The sequence below is a fragment of the Cavia porcellus genome, unplaced genomic scaffold (genome assembly GCF_034190915.1).
Source record: "Cavia porcellus strain 051 isolate PalLab524CR breed Dunkin Hartley unplaced genomic scaffold, mCavPor4.1 scaffold_13, whole genome shotgun sequence".
Taxonomy (NCBI): Eukaryota; Metazoa; Chordata; class Mammalia; order Rodentia; family Caviidae; genus Cavia; species Cavia porcellus.
The window spans coordinates 48,949,662-48,970,956 of record NW_026947496.1 but is presented as its reverse complement, the minus strand read 5'-3'; the positions used below and the strand labels follow the sequence as shown (position 1 = coordinate 48,970,956).

Genomic DNA, 21,295 nt, shown 5'->3' with positions numbered 1-21,295 from the left:
GGGGCAATCACAGGTCATTGGGAAGTGTCAGCTATCCACATCCAACACTGTTCCTGTAGGGCTGTTGGGAAGGATGTCCTACTGTTTCTGGGGCATCCAGCACAATGGGAGTAGGAGGAGGCATAGCCATTCATTAGGGCACATGGCACGGTGATTCAGTGCTATCCCACAGGTGGAGTGAGGCTGGGATGGATGGACGCCTCTAAGGGACAAATCTGCAACTTTCCTCTAGAAAGGGCATTCTAGAGGAAAGAGGCTTGTCCAGTGTGGCAAAGGTTCTGGAAACACCCTGGGGAAAACCCCAGCCCCCAGATCAAGTCAGAGGGCAGCACATGAAGGCAGATCATATTCAGCTCTCAGCTGGAGCCCCTGGGAGGCTCTTGGGATCCCTCCTGCTGGCCATCAGCTATCCCAGTTCCCCTCCCCACAGACAGCCACTCTGTGGGCCCAGGTGGACTGGGCAGAACAGAGGGTGCTGAGCACTAGGTAAGGCTTTCCCAAGCAAGTAGCTTTTACTCCTCAAATACTAAGCATCTTGTCTAGATCAGATCTGGGTCTAATGCTTGCACAGATAAAGCAAGGTGCCACCATACACCCTAGCCCAGGACCTGCCCCATGGAGCTTACATAGAATGACAGCAGATACATTTAGCCAGTCCATAGTATGACTTGGAAACACTGATGTGTCAGATAGAAAATAAAGTGAGTGATATGAGAAAGGAGGCTTCAGTGGAGGGTGAAACAGATGAGAGGCTACAGGAAGGCTTCGAAAAGTCATGTGGCCCAGGGATGTCCTGAAGGATGAGAAAGTAGCCAGCAATTACAAAATCTGGGGAAGCAGACTGCAGTCAGCAGAGGGAATAGCAAGTGCAATAGCAAGAGGAGAGAGCCAGTGGAGGCTTCAGTGTCTCATGGGGGAGCCATGCTTCTGAGAACCTAAGTCCTACTGGTTCAATATGATTGGGAGCTTCTGGCATGATGGGAAACTACCAGCTCTCAGGTAAGGTTGTGTTCCTTGGAAAGCTGACAGGCATCAGAGACACAGAAAAATGAGCTGGGGAGAGATAGACAACCTCCTATATTCTCAAAGAACTGTTGAGAAGACAGGTCCCCTCCCCCAACATGTACACATGCATGCCCACAACCTCACAACAGAATGCTGAGTGTGACATCCAGAAGGTGGTTTCAGCCCACTCCACCATCTCTGTGAGTACAAATTTTTGGTTTCCAGAGGAGTCATAACCCATGCACATTAAACTGCCATTCAGTCAGTCACTTCTTCTCAGAAAACCATTCAAGTAGTGTTTGAAAAATATAAAACAAATAGACAATGCAAATAGGCCTCTACTACTAAAGAAATTGAAGTAATAATAAAATTCCAAAAAGGAAATCCTGAGGCCCAGACAGATTTACTAGTGAATTAGATCAAACAGGTAGGGAAGAAATTATACCAATTATCAACAATTTTTTCAGAAGACAGAAGAAGAAGGAATACTTCCTAATTCATACCTAATTCATACCGTAAGACCCCACTATCAAAACCAGGAAAAAACATTACAAGAAAAAAATATAATAATCTCTGTCATCAACATAGACACAAATATCCTTATGCATTGGAAAAAAAGTGTGACTGTTAGAAATAGAGTACACATGCGCGCGCGCGCGCGCACACACACACACACACACACACACACCAAACACTCATATAATCACAGGAGAGCTTACCACAACATTATTCAAGACAGCTAATAACTAGAAACAATTCATATATCCAGCAACAGGTAGGTGGACAAACAAAATGTTTTCTATCCACCACTTCCATTAGGTTTTGGTTATTGCTATAATATACTGCTACAAATGGAGCAGCTTAAAACCTCATGGATTTATTCTCTTACAGTGCTGAGGGCTAGAATTTTGAAATAGATCTGTGTTAAAATCAAAGGGTTGGCCAGACGTTTTTTCTTGGATGCCCTAGGTGAGAACAAGTTTCTTTTTATTCTTTTACTCTTTAACTTTAGGGTTAAATGTGTCTGTTTAATTCTGTTTTGTTTTACTGCTATGCTTGATATACTTTTTTGGGGAGGTGCTGGGGATTGAATCCAGGATTTCATGTGTGCTAACTGTACACTCTTTATCACTGATCTATGCTTCCAGCCTAGAATACATTTCTTGATTTTTCCAGTTTCTAGAGGCCATCAGTTTCTCTGGTCCTTGTCATTTTCCACTAGCATCCATTAGATGAACCTTTCTCATGTTACATCACTTTTATCTCTCTTTCTGGCCTCTGGTCTCTGGCCTCTATTCATAAGGACCCTGTGATTACAGAAGGCCCACTGTCTTGCATCTCAAAGTCGGCTGATTAGAAACCTCAAGACCACGTGCAATCTTGATTTCTCCTAGCCAAGTAACATATTCACAGGTCCCAAGAATTAGGACATGGACCTGGGGGGGGCATTATGCCCTTAGAATACTATTTGGAAGCAAACAAAACAAATTATTAACATAGATGTTATGGTTTGTGTCTAGATGTCCTCCCAAGACCTCATGCAACTTGCAGGTGGGGATCTGTAACTGATTCATAGAGGTAACTGTAACTGTAACTGTAACTGATTCATAGTGTGATGCTAAGATTTTGGGTAACAGGATTAAGGGTGGGTGATTACTAAATCAGTCTACTGCCCTAATCCCCATAGTCTGGTCACAACATCAATGACAGAAAAGGGTTTGCCTTGTCCATTGCTTCCTTGCTTTGCTATCGCCTGTCTTCCATTAACAGTCTCTCCTCTACAATGCCTGTTTGCTACACCATGCCACTCTGCCTTGTAGCCAGTCAATAATAGAATTAAACTTCTACAAACTATCAGCTAAATGAACCTTTTCCCCTTTAAGTTTGAATTAAACTTCTACAAACTATCAGCTAAATGAACCTTTTCTCCTTTAAGTTTGGGTGTTAGGTATTTTGTCTCAGCATGAGAAAAGTAATTGAGACAATGGGCAAGAACATGGACCTGAGGCTGAGAGAAAGAAGCCAAACACGAAATACCTACTAAATCATTAACTTGAAGTTTTAGAACCAGCTGTTTGGGTTATCCACTGTGGATCAGGAATAAGACACAGTTTAGCACTATCTTCTACAGGGCAACCCCTCACAGATTGCCATCTTAGTGGTGGCTTGGTCACGCTCATTTGAAGCTTCCATTGGAGAAAGGTTGGTTCCCAAAACATGCATGGGATTTTTAGCAGAACTGTTTCTCACTGACTATTAGCTGGAGGTCACCAACCTCACAGTGTGATCACAGGCATGTGCCCCCATGCCCAGATTTGCTCCTCAGACATTTTCAAGGCCATCTTTCTGACACAGGAGCTTGCTTCTTCAGTGTGCTGGGAAGATAGAGTGGCAATCTGCTATAACCTAATTATAGAAGTGACTCCTGAAGCTGAGCACTAAGTCCAAGATCTATCTCTCTCCATGACCACCTCCATGGATAACTTCATCTGACCTTTGTCATCTTTGCAGATGTATCACCTCTAGCATATATATTGTGGAATGTAAGGAATTGCACATAGGCAAACTAATTAGGAATAGCCTGGGGAAATGATAATTTTTGACAAAAATAATCAGTTTTTCTTGAGATAGGCAGAAATGAAAAACAATGTGACTAGAAGATTGAGATCAGGTGTGTATAATCTGGCTAGCACCCTTTCTACTTTTTTGTTTTTTCTTCTTTTGGTACCAAGAATCAAACTCATGACCTCACACTTGCCAGGCAGGTCCTGCACTGCTGAGCTACAACCCTGGTCACAACCATTTCTTGTGAGATGTGCACTAGTCTGCCATCATTCATCACTAACCTATAAACTGCTCCTAAATCACTTTTCATCAAGATGGTCATTTTGGCTGGTTCTCCATAGTGATCAGTTAGCTCATCATACCTTTATCACCTCTTTGCCTCTCAACTGGCTTGTGTGGTGATCAGACCTCATTTGCATATGGCAACAGATTTGGCCAGTTAGCAGAGTGGAGGCTCTACCTGCGGTTAGCTGACTTTGACTGGCAGTCCCTTACATAACCCCTCAATAGCTACAAACTCCTCTGGCCCTAGAGGACTGTCTCTTCTGTTTTCCTGTCCTGACATAGCCTGTCTCCAAATACCCCATGTAGCAGAGAAGGAATGCCTTTTGGTAAGTCAGTGAAGCAAGGAGTAGGATAAGGTGCACTCCAGAAACTCACTTCCTAGCCCATTGAGTTCATGCCTCTTTGTGAGACAGACACATTTGGTTAACAAGAGTGCTCTGCAGAAGTAGCAGTTATAGGAATAGCAGTTATACCCAGAATCTTGGAGCTGATTCACTGGTGTTGCCTTTAATGGAATTTGTAAGTTTTTAAAAAAAAAAAAAAAAAAAAAAAAAATATATATATATATATATATATATATATATATATATATATATATAAAGTTAATACTGTTTCCAAATAACCTAGTATTTCTGGCAGGATGCAGGGAATTTTATTCAATGGTCAGTGAATGGAGAAAGATAGCTCATGCTCTAAAGACAACTTTTCCCCATTCCATATAGGATCAAAGGGTGTCCTGTGTTTTCTATCATTACCATAGCTTTCCATTGAAAAGGAGGAGATTTTAGAGATCAGAGACCACCTCTAATTTGGGTATGGTTGAATGTATTATGTCGGTAGTGGCTGTGTATCATAATATTGCAATGACTGAAGGTCAACTGGAATGTCAACATGGTGTTTGGACCATATCGAGTAGCTCCCCTTGGCATTTGGAAATGTGATAACTTGATTGTCAGCAGCTTAGAATGTGTGGTTATTGGCAACTGGCTTTAACTTTCACAGGCAAGTGGCATTAGTGAGCAAACAAAAACATAGGACAGGAGGTGATCAGGCCCTAATAGAGGGAGAAACCAAGTGAGATTGGAGATAAAATTGTTACATAATATTCCATATTCCTTGTGTTACTGTCTTTTAGATTGATTTGATATATTTAATTTCCCTGGGCATACATTTCTTTAACGTCCTTTTTAATTAGCCCTGAGTTGTTAATCTATGTATAGCTTGAGGAATTAGACTATACACAGCCTTTCCTGTTCTGCTAGCAGGTAGTGAAAGGCCAACTGGTTGTCAAAGATGGCACTGACCAAAGAATCTAGTGAGTTTTGGGGCCTAGCCAGGATGTCTTTTGTATTTTAGGCTAGGGTCTTCATAGAGGTTGAGATATTTTGGAGTGGCCTCATGATAGACAAACCCTCTCAAGGAGCTGTGAATCAAGCTGTAGTCCCAATTACTGCCATGTGGAGGCCAATAGCTCTTTTGTTTTTGTGAGGGGTTGACTTAAGTATTTTTCTTCAGGAAAAAAGTTCCTTGAATGCATTCCTCTTGGTATCTTTGATTGGTGAGGCATTTATGGACAGCAGTTAAGGTTGGCTTAGGGTTTGTTGTGTTCTGAGAATTTGCATTTTGGTTATGGAAATATCCACATAGGAAGAAGATTCCTGGAGTAGAGAAGGGTACATACCTTTCTTGGGTAGGAGTGGTTTAAGCAGTTATTTTTTTAAATCAAAATGTTTTGGTGGTCTATGCACAGAGATTGAGAAACTCCTTTTGTTCATCATCCCGTTTCTTGGGTCAGTATGAACTACTGTCTACCATGATTCAGCTTAATGTTTTTCATATGGTATAAGGACTGTCATTATTTCTTGTAGTGCCCATGACAGGAATTGGCACCAGTGAATGTTATGATATACAGGGTTGGGTCCAAAGGGGCTTAGGTGTCCCACGGTGGTCGACTGTTCCTGGATCTGAGGGACATTCAGTATTTCAATTTCAATGTTTCTTGATGTCCTTTATCACTGTAAGGAAGTTTACTTCCCCTTCTTCTTTGCCAGATGTTTTATTTTGAATGGATGTCATATTTTTTCAGACTTTTTGTGTTGATATGAAGTTATGTGAATTTTTTTTTCTATTTTACTGCGGTGAGTTACATTAATTGATTTTTGAAAAGTTTTGCATTTCCACAATAAATCCCACTTGATTAAGATGTTTTAATTTTGCATGTTGGCAGGCTTGTTTAACAAAATATTTTGAGGAGTTTTGAATCTGTTTTCAAGGGTACTGGCATGTATATTTTTTTTGTATGGTTTTTGTCTGATTTTGGTACCTGAATAATGCTATTGTACAGAAATGCATTATGAAATGTTTCTTCGCCTTGTATTTTAGAAGTAAATTTTGGACTAAATATCTGATTTCTTAAGAGTAAGAAACAGTGCAATTCAGGTTATCTATTTTCTCTTGGATGATTTTTTTTTTCCTTTTTATCGGTAATGGGGATCGAACTCGCAACTGCCTGCTTATAAGGCAGGCACTTATGCCGCTGGGCTAAATCTCCAGCCCCTTCTTGGATGAATTTTTATAGTTTATGCTTCTTGAGTAATTGTTCCACTTATCTGAGGTTTCAGAATTAAGCACAGAGTTGTACAAATGTTGATTTTAGTTTGTGAATGTGATATACTATAAAGGAATTTCTTAAATTTTAAAAAAAGATTATCAGGTATGGGCCCACCCATTTTGTGGACAACTGTTTTTCTAGGCCTTGGTCTTTTTAAATTTTTAAGTATATCCAATCCCTTAAGAAGGTGTAAGAGGCATATGAACAATTCCACTGGGAATAGCCTGACTTGATTTCCATATGTTGAAAGGGCTCAGGAAAGCATTCCCAAATTTATTTTATGGCATGCCTTGTTTTACTGTTAGTGGGTTTAAGTTTGATTTGGTTGAAGATGTGGCATAGGCTGTCTGTATATGAGCTGAGAGACCAAAAGTTTGATCTTTCCCTGGGAAGCATTCTCATTCTAAGGAGGGCTCTATGAGCAGGAGCTTTAACAAATTTTCTTACATCTCCTAATGAAGTTTAGATAATGTCATTTTTCAGGTTTCCTGTGAGTATTGTTGCCAATCAGTATGGACTTTCTAGACAATACCCAAGCCCTGGGCTACCATTTCAGTAATTTGAGCTGCAAATGCGGGTCCAGTATCACTCTGTAGGTCTTAGTGTGTCCATACCTGAGGATGATTTCCTTTAAAGATTTGGGGTTACTTTAGTAGTAGTTTGAATCCTGGCAGACTTTTACACATCCTGCGAAAGTGTTTGTAATTACCAGGAGATATCTAAAGTTTCTGGGGGTTCAGGACAGGACAGTAACCTTGCCAATCTTCTGGGTAGGCCCCCTTAATTTGTACCGGCCGTAATATTTGCTTTTGAGGGTGGTCTGTTCTTGAGATTATTAGCCTGATATATAGGGTAGCTCTATGTGGTCAATCATGCTATAAGTGCGGGGTAGTCATAAATTGTATGAGCCAGTTGTATACCACCTGATTCCCTCTGTGTACTTCTTTGGCAATCAGAATCACCATTGCTATAAGAAACAACAGCAGTCTATGTGGTTTTCAGAGCATCCTGGGACTTGCTCTTTGTAAATCCCTCCTTTATGGCCCTTTCCCTTTCTTTTACAGAACATACTAGTTGATAGCTCAAGGTTTTGAAGGCTCAGGAAGCACAGCCATTATCAAAACACCCTGTTTTGGGATGGCCAAATGTCAATTTATTGACTTCTTTTTTCAGGGTGGTGGTAACAGCACTGCTATGCAAGAAAACCATCTGGTCTAATTATTTTGAGAAACAGGCTACACCTCAACTCACAGTCATATATTTTTGTGAGACATACTAGGGCAATCCAATGTCTCTTAAGAACCTGTGAACCAAATGGTTTCGATATCAGGCAACTGCAGGCAGGGCACTTGAAGTAGCTAATGTTTCAAGCCCCAAAACCTTGTTCACAGGCACCTATCTACTCAAAAGAGTCTCTGCGTTTCCCTGTAGTTGTTAATATAGGGATTTTGTTTAGACCAAAATTGAAACTTACATCTTGCAGTATCTATCCTCTTGGTTAAACCTCTTGGTGGAAACCTCTTGGCTGCTTTTGGGTCTGAGAGATAGCTAAACTACAAATGGCCTCAGTTCTGATTTTTGAAAGATGATCCTCATGCCTTTTTCTATGAAGAATCTCAAATCAGTGACATGGGTGTTTAGACTTGGTGCCTAAGCCTTTCCTGTCCTACTCTAGAATCCAGGTCGTAGGCAGGATTTACATCTGGGACTGCCTCATTCCTGTGGGTATTGCTTGCTTTTTTTGTTAGTTTGTTTAAGAACAAAGTCCCTTTCTGCTTCTGAAAGAGGAATTTTTATGAGATAATGGACATGGGTCCAGTTAGAGAGGAATAAGAAAATTTGGCTTTTCCCAATCCTCTAAAAGTTGGACATTCCAATTGTAAAGATCTGAAGTAGTGAAGGAGGCATGTATGGTTATCATCTTTCCTTTCCACTTAAGATTACCCTAAGGAACCTCGTATCTGAGAATTGATAAGAGGTACCCCTTCAGGTGCTGCTAAGGCTGTCGTTAGGAGGAGCTATGGGGTAAGGAGGAAGACAGGTTGGGTAAGGGAGTATGTACCAGAAGTAGGGCCTCTGCAAGACAGGGGGCATCATAATCCCTGATTTGAAATTATACTATAAAGCTGTGATAAGGACAGCATAGTACTAGCAGAAGCAAAACAAAATAAACATACACCAGACTCAAAGATCACTGGAACAGATTAGAAGATGCAGAAACAACTCCAGACATACTAAGCCACCTTAACTTTGACAAAGGTACCAAACATATTCACTGGAAGAAGACAGCATCTTTAACAAATAATGCTGGAAAAACTGGTTCTGCTCTTGCCAAAGATTAAAATTGGATTCATATCTTTCATCATGCACTAAACTAAATTTGAAATGGATCAAAGATCTGAATATTAAAACAGAAACATTAAATCTGGTGACTCTTAAAGACACTGATGTAGGCAAAGACTTTATGAACCCCTATCATACAGGAACTATCACAATGAATAAACAACTGGGATATTCTCTTAGTAAAAACCTTTTGCATAGCAAAAGAAACCACCAATAGAGTGAAGAGAAAACCCATAATATGGAAAAAATGTTTTCCGGTAGTTCCTCAAATAAAGGATTCCTATCAAGAACACATAAAGAAGTAAAAAACAAAAAAAAAAAAAACAAAAAAAAAAAAAACTCAACTTTAAAGGCCCAGTCCAAAAATGGGCTTCAGAGATGAATACTTCTCAGATAAAGAAACACAAATAGTAAATATATGAAAAAATGTTTAATATCACTGATCATTCAAGAGATGAAAATTAAAACAACACTGAGATTTCATCTCACATTGGAAAGCATGGCTATTATCAAGAAATCAACCAATAATGAATACTGGAGGGGTCTGTGGAGCAAAAGAAACCCTTCTTCAATGTGTTGAGAATGTAGACTGGTACAATCACTATGGAAATCAGAGTGGAGATTCCTTAAGAAACTAGGATTGGAGGTTCCATTTGACCTAGGTATTCCCCATCTGGGTATCTTCCAAAGCATTAAAAGCATCGTACCATAGTGATATATGTGTACCCATGTTTATGTAGCACAAATTACAATAGCTAGATCTTGGAAACAACCCAAAGGCCCATGGATCAAAGAGCAGATAAAAAAGATGAGGTCTTTTTATACAATGCTACTCAATCATAAAGAAGTATAAACTTGAGGCTTTTATAGGTAAATGGATGCAACTAAAGACCATATAAGTGAAATTGTATTGTCCCCCTAGTGTGAAAAATTGAAAGAAATTTTAATAGTTAAGATAATTATACTACTAATTTCTCCTAGTTTATTGAAAAGAAAGATTTGTGCTAATAATACTGTTTGGACAATAAAATGCTGATGTCTTGTGCTTTGAGTAAAGACATCACAGACAAGGTATTAACCATTGCTATACTCTAATTACCATGTTTGGAAGTTTGGTTTTTTTCTCTTCAAAAAAAAAAAAAAAAAAACCTTGGAACTGAAAAAAGAAAAAGAAATAAGGTCCTTGACTGATATGGGTGCCAGAGGTCAAGAAAAGGCTATCAACCTAGATGGAAATAAAATTTTAAAGGAGTCCTGGGAGAGGGTGTCCAATATTGTAGGTAGACTTCTATTCTTTGAGTATTATCTTTGTTGGAGTCAGTTTACTTTTTTGCTTATTCCTTTATTTTGATATAGAAACACAAAAAACTGAATGTAAGCAACTTCATTCCATTTCTTCTTTCACAGAAAAACATCTAATTGAACAATGATGTTGTAACTTAGGGAGCCACCAGGGGAGCAAATTTCCTGAGGCCCAGGTTGGAATTGTCGCCAAGGGGTAAATGGAAAAAAATCAACTGCTGTCAAGTTAGTGGGTGACACCTACATGATTTCCCATTTTTGAGGATACAGTCACAAAATCTAGGACTGTTCTTTACTATCTGGGACTTCTGATTCTCCATACCTTTACAACACCTTGATGTCTTCCCCCACCCATTCCAGCTTTCTATGGGTAATTTCCAATGATTAGTATACAAGGACTACAAGACTTTGCCCAGTGATAATTTTCAACCCTTTTGAGAAAAAATTATTTACAGGCAATAGAGGTACTGTCCAGGATATCAAAGATCTCCTAAGTTCCCTTAGAGTGGTTTATTAATTCAAAATCCTTTCAAGGGAGGATATATCAGACCTCATTAGGTAAGTTATAATCTGGCAAACCAGAGAACTCTCTAGCCCTGTGCTTTGAAAGATTCATGAGCTTAGGGGTCTACTATTTTCCTCTTATCCATGAATGCCAAGTTTCAGACTTCTTCAACAGGGTATATCTTACCATTGGGTCCCACAGAATACTGTGACATAAATTTTCCTTTTTGAGGGCTGTAGGGGTTTTGTAGCAACTGGAAAGAGGAGATGATAAAAGTCCTCCAAATTATAGTGAGCAATAAGCAGCAGAAAGGAAAAAAAATGGGCAGAAAACCCAGGTGAACCATTAAGAAGCAGAGGTTTGTTAGCTGGGCATGGTGATGCATGCCTGTAATCCAAGCACAGTGGAAGGTTGAGGGAGGAGGACTGCAAGATTGAACCTAGACAGGGAAATTTAGTGATTTACTGAGATCGTTTCAAAAGAATTTTTTTTTAAAGGCCTTTGAGATGGAGCTTAGAGTGAAGGTCTTGGGTTCACCTGAGTTCAATTCCCAGTACTGGAAAAAGGAAAAAAAGGTATGTTCTTGGGCACTGCACATAGAACATAGCTGCTGATGAGCTGTGGCAGTTCTGTTAGTATGGAAAAAAGGTAGATTAGACATTTTTATTTCCCAAACCATTCAGGGCTTTTAACTCAGTTACTCTGGTAGATAACCAAGCTACCCGAACTCTTGTGGAGAGGACACAAAACTTGAACATTAAAAAAAGCAGGATGCATAACAAGTGAAAAATTTGCTGTTAATCCAGGTGGTTTTGGGAATCAGGATAGATCTTGTCATGGTAGGTGGGGGACAGAAGACTGGCTGGCTTCTTGGAAAACAAGCAGAAAAGTAAGATGACTAGAGGGAAGAGCTTTCAGCATTGATCCAACAATGACGGTTGTGGCCCAGGCACTGCTGCAGAGCAGCCAGTGTATGACAGACATGTCAGCCAGTCAGCAGGCTCCTCAGGTAATAACCAAAGTAAAGGCAACATGCAGAAGGAACTAAATCAGGCCTTTGATTCTGAAAATAACTTATGAGAGATTCTAATTCTAGAGCCACAATTGGTTGGGAATCAGCGTCCAAAGAAAAGTCAGGCAGCGGTTTTGATGATGGCTTTGGCTCAGGCATGGATTCTAAATCTTCCGGATAAGGAATGTAAATAGTGAGTTATAACTGGCTGTTTCACAATGGTGGGAATTATGAACTTTTTTTTTTTTTGCGTTTACTGGATATCCGTTTATTTGTTGAACTATTTTAAGTGTGTGTGTGTGTTTTACTGGAATTGAACTCAAGGGCCTTTAACTGAACTATATCCCAAACTTTTTCATTTTTGAAAATTTGAGACAAGGCCTTCCTAAACTGCTAAATTGTCCAGGCTGGGCTCGAACTTGTGATCTTTCTCAGTCTCCCAGAGTGCTGGAACTGCAGTCATATACCACCCTCCCTGGTTTAAGTGAGTTTTACTTTTAGGTAACCCACATTATATGAATGTGTAAAATGAAATAACAGTTGTATTTACTTTGCCTTCCCTTTTACACTGCCCTTTCTGACTGCTATGAATATTGTATGATATGTGTTCTCTGTTATTGATATGTAAGTGTGCTGATGTAAACTGAAGCTAGTGGGCTAAGAACATGAACTAAAGCTTGTGGTATTCTTTATAGGAGCACTTGCAAGTAGAGTAAGCTCAGTTATCTCAAAGAAGGGTAGAAGTCCAGATAGCTGTTAATTACCCGTGAGAATGTTTTGATTATGCTTTTTAATAGAAAAATCTGCTACCAAAATGCTATCAATATCAAATTCATCCCAAGGAGGGGCACCAGAAGCTATTTTCCCTATAAGGTCAGGTTGTTTCCTTCTTTTCTTCCTTTTGATGTCCTAATTCAGCAGGAAGTGCCCAGATCTGACCTAAATCTCTCAGTGCTGTGGAATGGATGTCTGATAATGGGGTACTGAAGCCAAGTATTTTAAGATCCTCCAAGTACCTAACTCCATATTTTACTTTGCCTGACCCTTGTCTGTCTTTGGGCACTGCCTGCTCTATCCTGTCTGTGGTGCAATGTCAGGAACAATGGGGTAGGCTAAATACTAAACAACAAACAGTACAAGGCCATAATGTCAGAAGTAACCACTGATTTTCTTTAAATTGGCAGAACTGAAAAACATTTTGTGACTAGGTGATTAGGATCAAGTGTGCATCATCTGGCCAAAAATGTGATCCTTCATTGGTGACAAGGCACCCACTGATGTGCAATTACCCATATACATCACTCCTAAATCAACTTCAGGCAAGATGGCCCTTTAGCTGGTCCTCCATCTTGCAATAGCTCATCATTATATAATCCTTTTTCTACTGATCTTGCCTCGCAACTAAAACTGGCTTCTGTCATGTGGTAAGCAGACTAAAGCTTTGTGTGTTAACACCATCTTGTATTGCATTGGTCGGAGTTAAGGCACTGGGTTCAACACGCTTAAGGGGTGAAACAACAGGAAGCAGGTAATACTGGGATAGTAGCAGCCACTATCTTGGTTCTAACTAATGGAATCTCCTTGCTGTTATCTCTTCAGACTTTCTGTGTCTTCTTGCTTCAATCTGAATCACTTGTCTGTTTCTAGGAATTTGTCCATTTCTTCTGGCCTATGTAGTAGGTTCCATATGATCCTATTTTGTGGCATCAGTTGAAATGTCTCCTTGTAATTCCTAACTTTAATTGTATTTTTTCCTCTGAGTTTTGAATTTATGGTTTATTTTTTAAAAATGAATATAGCAATTTCGGCTCTCTCTTGGTTACCATTTTGCATGGATTATCTTTTTCTAACCCTTGACTTCAGCCTATATGTGTCCTTTTTCTAAGGTCTCCTGCAAACTGTGTGTAGTTAATTTCAGCCATTCTGTCTTTTGAATGAGGAAGTTAGTGCTTTCCACATACTGCTGGGGAGTGCAGGATGTTAATGCCCTCACTCTGTTAAGGACTTCTATGAGTTACCAACACTGCTTGGGCCTTGACCAGCATAAGAACAGAAGTCCCATTCAGGAAATGCCAACATATGCTGGTCAATGTCTGTACCATAATGATTGTGAAGATTACTTCATTTAAAAGTTTAATATTGCAATTCTATTCCTGAATATATATATATACTTTAGAAAATTAAAAACATTATTTTCACAAAACCTACACATGAATAATCACAGTGGCATTGCTCCTCAGGTCAAAAGGTGAAAGCAATGCAAAGGTCCATCAGTGTGGTCTATTCATACAGTAGAATATTGCTCAGCCATAAGAAGTTCTGACACCTAAGCTCCTAACACATGCTATAACATGAATACACTTTGAAAGCATTATGCTATTTGAAAGCTGATAGTCACAAAAGGCCACATATTTTGTTTACATGGAACACTCAGGATAAAGACAAAGTAGATTAGTGGTTGCCTAAGGCCAAAGGGGAAAGGAGATGATGGGATGTGGTGATTGCTATTTGGCATAGGGTTTCATCCTGAGGTGATAAAAATGTCCTAAATTAGATGATGGTGATGGTCATGTGATTGTGAATATACTAAAAACTACTCACTTTTATACTTTAAAATACATTTATGGAATGTTTGTTGTATGTGAATCATACCTCAGTGAAACTGTTATTTTTGCTCAGTATTGATAAAGATTTTAAGTTTGGTTCCCTGAATTCCACCAGCACCTTTGACTCCTTGGCATTGTAGACACTTCAGCACTCATGATCCTGTAGCCATTAGGACAGGGCCAAAGAGATGGTGGGCCAGACTCAAAGAGGGCACATACTCTGGGCTACACTGAACTATCTTCTGAACCTCATCCCCCAATCCAGGGACAGGGAGGTCAACCAGCTGAAGCAATGGATCACCACAATGATGATGTCTATTGCCAAGGAGGAGGAGACTGCTGCTGAGCTGGAGCTCAAAGCCCGAGTTTTCCACTTTGGGGAGTACAAGGGCGATCAGCAGGTAGACATGCAGTGGGTATAACCATTGGCCCAGGGTCAGGTGGGGAACTCCCTTACTTGTAGGTGAATGCAGGAGCAGCAGTTATGACAGCTCACGAGAGCTGGGGGCCAGGTACAAGTTTCCAGCCACCTTATAGGCTGTGCGAACCTGGCCAAAAAGTGCCTTCCGGCTACCCCTGAGAACTAATGCTATGCTAGCTCAGCAGTCCCATATGCCTGCTTTGTGTTAACTCCATAAATACCCCTCCCCACCCTGCCTCATTTCTATTTCTGTACTAGGGGTAAACCGAGGGCCTTCATACAGAGCTACATCTATAACCTTTTTTCAACTTGTGAAGTTTTGTGACAGGGTCACACTAAATCACTAAATTGCCCAGGTTAGTTTTCAACTTGTGACCCTCCTGCCTTAGCTTCCCAGAGTGCTATGATTACAGGCATGTGTTCCCAAGCTTGTCTTATCTGTTGCTTAAACTAAGTGTCCATCAAGGAAACCATGGAGTAGAGGAAGAGGTGTGTCCTCAGGCCGGGTTGGGAGTGTGAGAGAATTCTGAGGATCCAGAAGTTGGTAATATTCTAGGCAGCAGGAACTGGGGTCTGGCCAGCGGCTCAGCACATGCACTGACAGCAACTTGAGACCTAATTCATTCAGTTTCCAATTCAATATGCTACTGCCAAGTGCCTCTGTGTAACTGGGCCAGGAACATGGGAAGTGGCTTTGAGGAAGAAGGTGCATCCATGCCTCAGCTAGGCTTCACAGGATACTATTTCCCAGGATTGGCCTGGGCCTTTTTGCCTGCTACTCTTCACTTCTCACCCACAGCTCCTGTTGTAGGAGATATTAGCTGTTTTCTAAATGTCAGAGCAGGTTAAGAGAGGGAGTTTACCTGCCTGGGGACACACAGGACATAGTCCTGTGAAAGCTGGGGTCAGTGGAGGACTCCCTGGCAGGCAGGAGACTGGTTCTTGGTAGGCTTATCAGGGGCAGCAAGGGGAGGAGCTGAGTCAAGAGTAAGCCTCAATAAGGTCAGAACAGGGCTGGTCTGGTTAAGAAAACCCAGTACTCATATTGTTTTAACCCATCCCCTTAGTACTCACTCTGGCTGCTCTACCCTGGAGGTTAGCATGCCATGGCCATGGGTCCTGGTATCAATAGGTTGTGGTCTGAGGGCAGGCATAGCTGAAGTCTGCTTTGCTCTGCAGGACAAGCTACTAGACAGCCTGAATCATAAGGTGCAGGATGTTTACCGGCACTGTGTGGGCACCCAACAAGAAGCTAACCTGGGCACCGTGCAGATGCTCACCGTCATTGAGCACCAACTGGATGAGCTGCTTGAGAACTTGGAGCGTGTACCCCCTGCCAAGATAGAGCAGGCTGAGAAGGCCAAGGAGAAGGAGAGGCGCATGAGGTGAGCTGTTCTGCCTTGTTGCCCACTATTTCTACTCCTGCCCCAACCTGGCTTGGAGGCACAGGGTACCTATTGTCACTGCTCTACAGTGCTCCTGAACCAGGGAAACAGGCCCAAAGTGCTCCATGCTGTGAGATGGAACCCTGAGTCTGGTGTACTTGAGAGAGAATCAAACTAAGCTGGATTGTCAGTGATTGGCAATATGGATTCAGGGGACTGAGAAGATAGGGTCTAAAAGAGGGGAGCATGGGAGGGTGCAACCAGCAAAGCTTAGATCCCAACGACAGGGACATCAGGGAATGGCTTTAAGTGGGGAAGCCAGGGCCAGGTAAGATTTAGTTATTTTGAGCTTGATAGGAGGAGCAGAAGCTGGGGTTAAGGTTGGCTATAATTGTCGAAGGCACAGCCAACTGAAGTAGTTGCAGAATGTGTGGAGGCTGGGTACAGGGGTTCAGGAGCCCTCAGGACCCCTAGCTTTGGACTAAGTGTTGTGATATACAGAAGCCAGCTTGCTTGTCTAGTGGGGACAAGTGAGCATGGGTTGGTCTAGAAATGACCCCGTAAGATCTAGGTGAGATGTGGGTTATGGTTTCTGCAATTTATGGGCTGCCTGGATCATTTAATTGTCAATACAGGATCCTAGATACAGCCTCTGCCAGTATCTGTTTCTCCCATAAACACAGGTGGGCTTTTCTTCTAGGTCCCCAGCACTCAGCTTTGAGTGGGAACTGAACAAATGTTTGACAGCAGGAAGGAATCGGGGCCACTGTCCTAGCTGGGTACTGGGTCACTGTGACCATGAGGCTATGAGCAAAAAAATCAGGCATGTGGATAGTGAAATGTGCTTCTCAGGGGTGTCCAATCTGAACTGTAGATCAGCTCCCTGAAGGCCCGAGTCAGGTCTCAAGGAGCAGGAACCAAGGTCCAGATTCCCGGTCACCTTCCCCTGGGCCCAGGACTAAAGCAGTAGTGTTTTCGCTGTGGGCAGGTGGCAAGGCCCTGACATGGCAGGAAGAACAGAAGACTTGGTAGTATTTTCGTACATGGGACATTGCCTGCCTGACCCAAAGACCTGTAGGGATAGTTCGTAGGGGGTGTGGTAGTGTCTCCCAGACCCCTAGGTCCTACATGACATCTCTTGCCATCCAGGCTTCGGGAAGAGAAACTACAGTTGCAAAAGCTGTTGCAGGAGGAGCGACTGCAGCGGGCTCGAGCCCGGGCCCAGGCTGAGATCAAGAAAAAGGTAGGGATGGTGACTGAGGTCACTGTTAGGGATTCTAGAAGTCCTGCAGCTTAATCCTGTAAGACTTTGCAGGCAGTGTCGTTGAGGCTGAGAACAGGCAGCTACTTTCAGAGCAAAGCCAAGGTACAGCAGTATTTCTGCTGTCAGGCCCTCCCACTCTCAGGGTTGTATCTTCCAGGATGCCCTACCTGCTGCCAGCACTATGCCTGTCCTATGTCTCCTCCTTGTACAGCATGGAGTATTGCTCGAGCAGTACTCCTTCTGCTAGAGCAGGGTTGGGCCAATCTCTGGCAGAAAGTGTACCAGAAAGAGACACAGTCACCTGTTTCCCACTGCCCCACAGTACTACCTCTAGCACTCAGGCCAAGTTTATCATCTGTTGCTGGGGTTCGCTACTGCTGGTCCCAGGACTTTTGCCCATGGTGAATGATAATGGACAACCACTTCCCTTTTGGCCCTAATTGCAAAAAAAGGCCTGAAGCTGAGCATGATCCCGAACAAACAGATAAGCTGGCAGGCAAAAAAAAAAAAAAAAAAAAAAAGCCATCATTAAGGGATGAGTGAACACTATAGGGCAGTGGTGGTAACCTTTTAGAGCTTTCAATGACGCAAACAGCCTGCTGTGGCACTGTGCCATAGGCTTCCACCACTGCTATAGGGTCTTCTCTGTTTAAGGAACTGGATTCATTCAGCTTTGCTTGTTATCTCCTAGTATGTTTCCAGGTCACCCCTTCTATGAAGTACACTCCACATAGTAGGCCTGCTAGTTGTTGTATTAACTCCACACTCCCAAGCTATTTAAAAGTCCAGCCCTTGGCCTGCTGGGCTGACCTGGCTTGACAGGAATGGACCAGACTTTTCGGGGCCACTTCCCATATGCCTGAGGGAAAGGATATATGGGTTATGGTGACTACATGGCACTGTTAGTGGAAGGGGGTATACGGCTCAAGCTTACCAAGCTCCCTTCCTCTGCAGAGAGGCAGAAAATTGGTGTGCCGCTCCCATCCTCCAGTGCCCAAAGTAAAAGACATCTCTGATCACATACTGATGGACAAAGATGAGGAGGAGCATCTGTTCTTCTTCACTTAGCCTCTACCAGGCCACAGCTGGCTTGGCTAAAGGTGCAGAAGAGGTCAGCAGCAGAAGCAGGCTGGGTCTGAAGGGATCCTGCCTCTGCCCTTGTGTCTCCTTCAAGCTTCTGGAAATAAATTTGTTTCTTTGATATCTTCATGGCCTGATTAAAGAATCAGCCATTGCCTCCAACTATCAGCATCTCTCTTTAATCTTTAATCCTAAGCAAATGCCTGAGAAAAGGACTGTCATCTTGATTCTCATCTGAAACAGCTGGGAAACAAAAGCTAATCCATGCTGAAATGTGCTGTCAGCCTCAAAAGACAAAAGCCAGAGGTAAGATGACCAGATGAGATGATTTCAACAACATATACACAGTTGCTCAAATGAAGTAGGATGAAAACATTCGATCTGTGACAGTACAAAAACTTTTATTCTTTTGTATTACGAGTTGGGCCCATCACCAGCAGGAAGGGAGCCCTGGTGTCCAGCAGAACACTGATAGCCTGTACCAATAACTTGGTGGAAGACACTCACTGGGGACTGTGGGAGAAAGGGAGTAGCTCCTGGGTGCAGGTTCTCCTCCTGGAGGAGATAAGGATGCCTTGTTCTCCATGGTGTGAGTAGGGTACTGGATAACATTGTGAACAAGTTCAACCCTTCAACTTGGGTCTCAGACATAACACACAAACTTGTACAAAGGAACTATTCTCAAATGGCCTGTAATTCCTTTGGGGGAAGCAGCATCTGGGTAGGCAGCACCTCAGAGCAGGACACAGAGAGGATTTAACACTCAAACTAGGCATCCTTTACAAAAGCTGAAGTCCCAAAACCTGAGAAACCCAGAAAGGGAAGAGTTTGGATGACTTTATGTCTGAATATTTAACAGTATCTGAATAAACATACACTTCAAAAGGCACAAGGAAAAAATTTTTTCAGTCACCCATGTTCAGTTTGTTAACTAACAAATATGTGCAAGAAAACCAACTTAGCTGCTTTTGCAAGACAGACCTTATTTTGTAAAAATATAAGTGGACCTATTATATGCACATTTACAACCTCAACAGAAAACATATGTGTACCATTATTACAGTCTTACATATATAGTATTCATAACATTGCCTTAAAAACTTTGTCAAATTACTATTTAACATGAATACCCAAATACAGAATTTAGAAATTATTTTAAAAGTTTTAACTTTCCTATCCTCAAATTATGAGCTATCCATTGGCTCTAGAAAAAAAAACTGTTGGACACCAAGACACACTAATCATTTTCTTCCCAAACTGTCTTGTCTGTTTTGCCAGAATTTGGATCAGAATTTGGCTTCACTGTGACAAAAGGACAACTTTTGGCCTACAGTATGGCAAAAATGATTCATTCATGAAAACCATTCAGTGTTGAGATACAGCCAGTCACATCAGTTCTCAGAAAAGTGGGACTTCTAGATCCTTCTTGGGAAAAATACTGAAACACTGAAGCTGAAAAATTGCATTTGGATTTACTACAAAGTTGTATCTGAGCAGGGAACCTGTACTCAATGCCACTTCCTGCACTGGTCTTTTCTTTTTCCCTTTTTAACACAATGCATGCTACACAGCTCAGATCCAATAGGATCTGAGAAAAGGCTGTAAAGCACCCAGCTGAGCATGGACAAAGCTGAGCCTCACCAAAGCACTTTGCCTATAAAGGCATTTTTGAAGAGTACAGCTTCAACTGGTTCCTGATAAAACAGAAAGAAACATTTTTGATAAACGTACTCAAAAGTCTCTATAAGAATAAGGCTGGACTTCTAGGCAGAAACCAAGTGGGGTCTCCCCAGGCCCTGTACCATATCATCTGAGTCATCCAGGAGGCATAGCTGGAAAGTGGCCCTGATCTCATTCAGGCAGGGGCTGTTGTCACTGCAGGTCTCGCAAGTTGATAGTGCTTCCTAGCACCTGTGCAGTCTCAGGCCCAGCAATACCTCCAGGTGCTGGGAGCACCTCCTGCAAAACCAAGTGGAGCAGTGAGGAGGGAAAGAGGAGGAAGGCAGAGCAGAGGTTAGGTTCTATAGTCAGGAACACAGAACACAGCCCTGCAGCTTCTTACAACAGGCAATTAAACCCTGAGGGGCCAACAGTAATAAGGGACCTGACCTTTCTTAATTCAAAACATCATGTTCTTCTCTTATTTTAAGCCTGTATTCCTTGAAAGAAAACATGCCAAATTATCTTTTAAAAGAGGGAAAATGAACTCAATAACTAGAAGTTTTTCTAGATTTTTCCCCTATACTTACACATATTCAAACACCCATGTATCTTTTTAGAAAAATGAAAGCATTTTTGTTTAGTTTTGAAATGCTTTTTACATGTAGCACGTGGTAAGCAGCCTATTGGCTATCACATGTCTGAGTGTGCCATCAACAGCTGAGCAGGAGGTGAGCCAGTGCCATGCCAGCACCATCGAACCTGCCTCCCTCTAATGGAAGAAACACTCTTCCTTTGTCATCATCAGACTACAAAATGTGGTGAACATTTTTGTCTAGTTTATAACCTAATTTCTTTATAAATGGTCTCATGAGTAGATTTGCTGGGCAGAATAGACAGTTCTGAGGTTTTTCTGATATATGCTACCAAAACGTTCTCTATTTTACCTTCCTCCAGTTGTCTAGAAGCACAGCCCCTCTGCCTCCTGTAAGTGCTTTATTTGATAACTTGTTTTCAATATTATGTGAAATGTTCAAAAGCTCAGTTTCAATGGAACAAATTAAACTATGTGAATGGATTTAAAAAATATGTTTAAGTCAAACTATTAGAAATTTCATAAGCTACCTGCTTTTACTATTTCACATCCAAATCAAAATTATCCATGGCAGGTCTCAGCTTAACTACTTACTTAAGTCCTCTGAATTTGTTTGGGTCTTTTCTCTCTCAAGGTAAAAACTGAACAGGTTATTTC

The 21,295-nt window shown here is 41.6% G+C and overlaps 2 protein-coding genes across 10 annotated transcripts in view; one reads left to right on the top strand and one right to left on the bottom strand.

The window, feature by feature from the left end:
- Cfap100 (cilia and flagella associated protein 100) overlaps positions 1-21,130 on the top strand; it is a 43,862-nt gene extending 22,732 nt beyond the window's left edge. For 4 of the 5 annotated variants that reach the window (XM_063260208.1, XM_063260207.1, XM_013156362.3 and 1 more), the window contains 4 exons: positions 14,500-14,635; positions 15,835-16,040; positions 17,190-17,283; positions 18,259-18,546. In XM_063260208.1, the coding sequence (XP_063116278.1) occupies positions 14,500-14,635; positions 15,835-16,040; positions 17,190-17,283; positions 18,259-18,372 (550 nt within the window). In that variant the 3' untranslated portion in view covers positions 18,373-18,546. Of the gene's footprint in view, positions 1-14,499; positions 14,636-15,834; positions 16,041-17,189; positions 17,284-18,258; positions 18,547-18,580 lie in introns of those variants that run through there. The other variant, XM_063260209.1, reaches the window with a different exon arrangement.
- The window catches only part of Zxdc (ZXD family zinc finger C), a 35,469-nt gene continuing 32,942 nt past the window's right edge, over positions 18,769-21,295 (bottom strand). For all 5 annotated transcript variants that reach the window (XM_023566519.2, XM_063260197.1, XM_063260196.1 and 2 more), the window contains one exon: positions 18,769-20,343. In XM_023566519.2, coding sequence (XP_023422287.2) covers positions 20,257-20,343 — 87 coding nt within the window. In that variant the 3' untranslated portion in view covers positions 18,769-20,256. The remainder of the gene's footprint in view (positions 20,344-21,295) is intronic.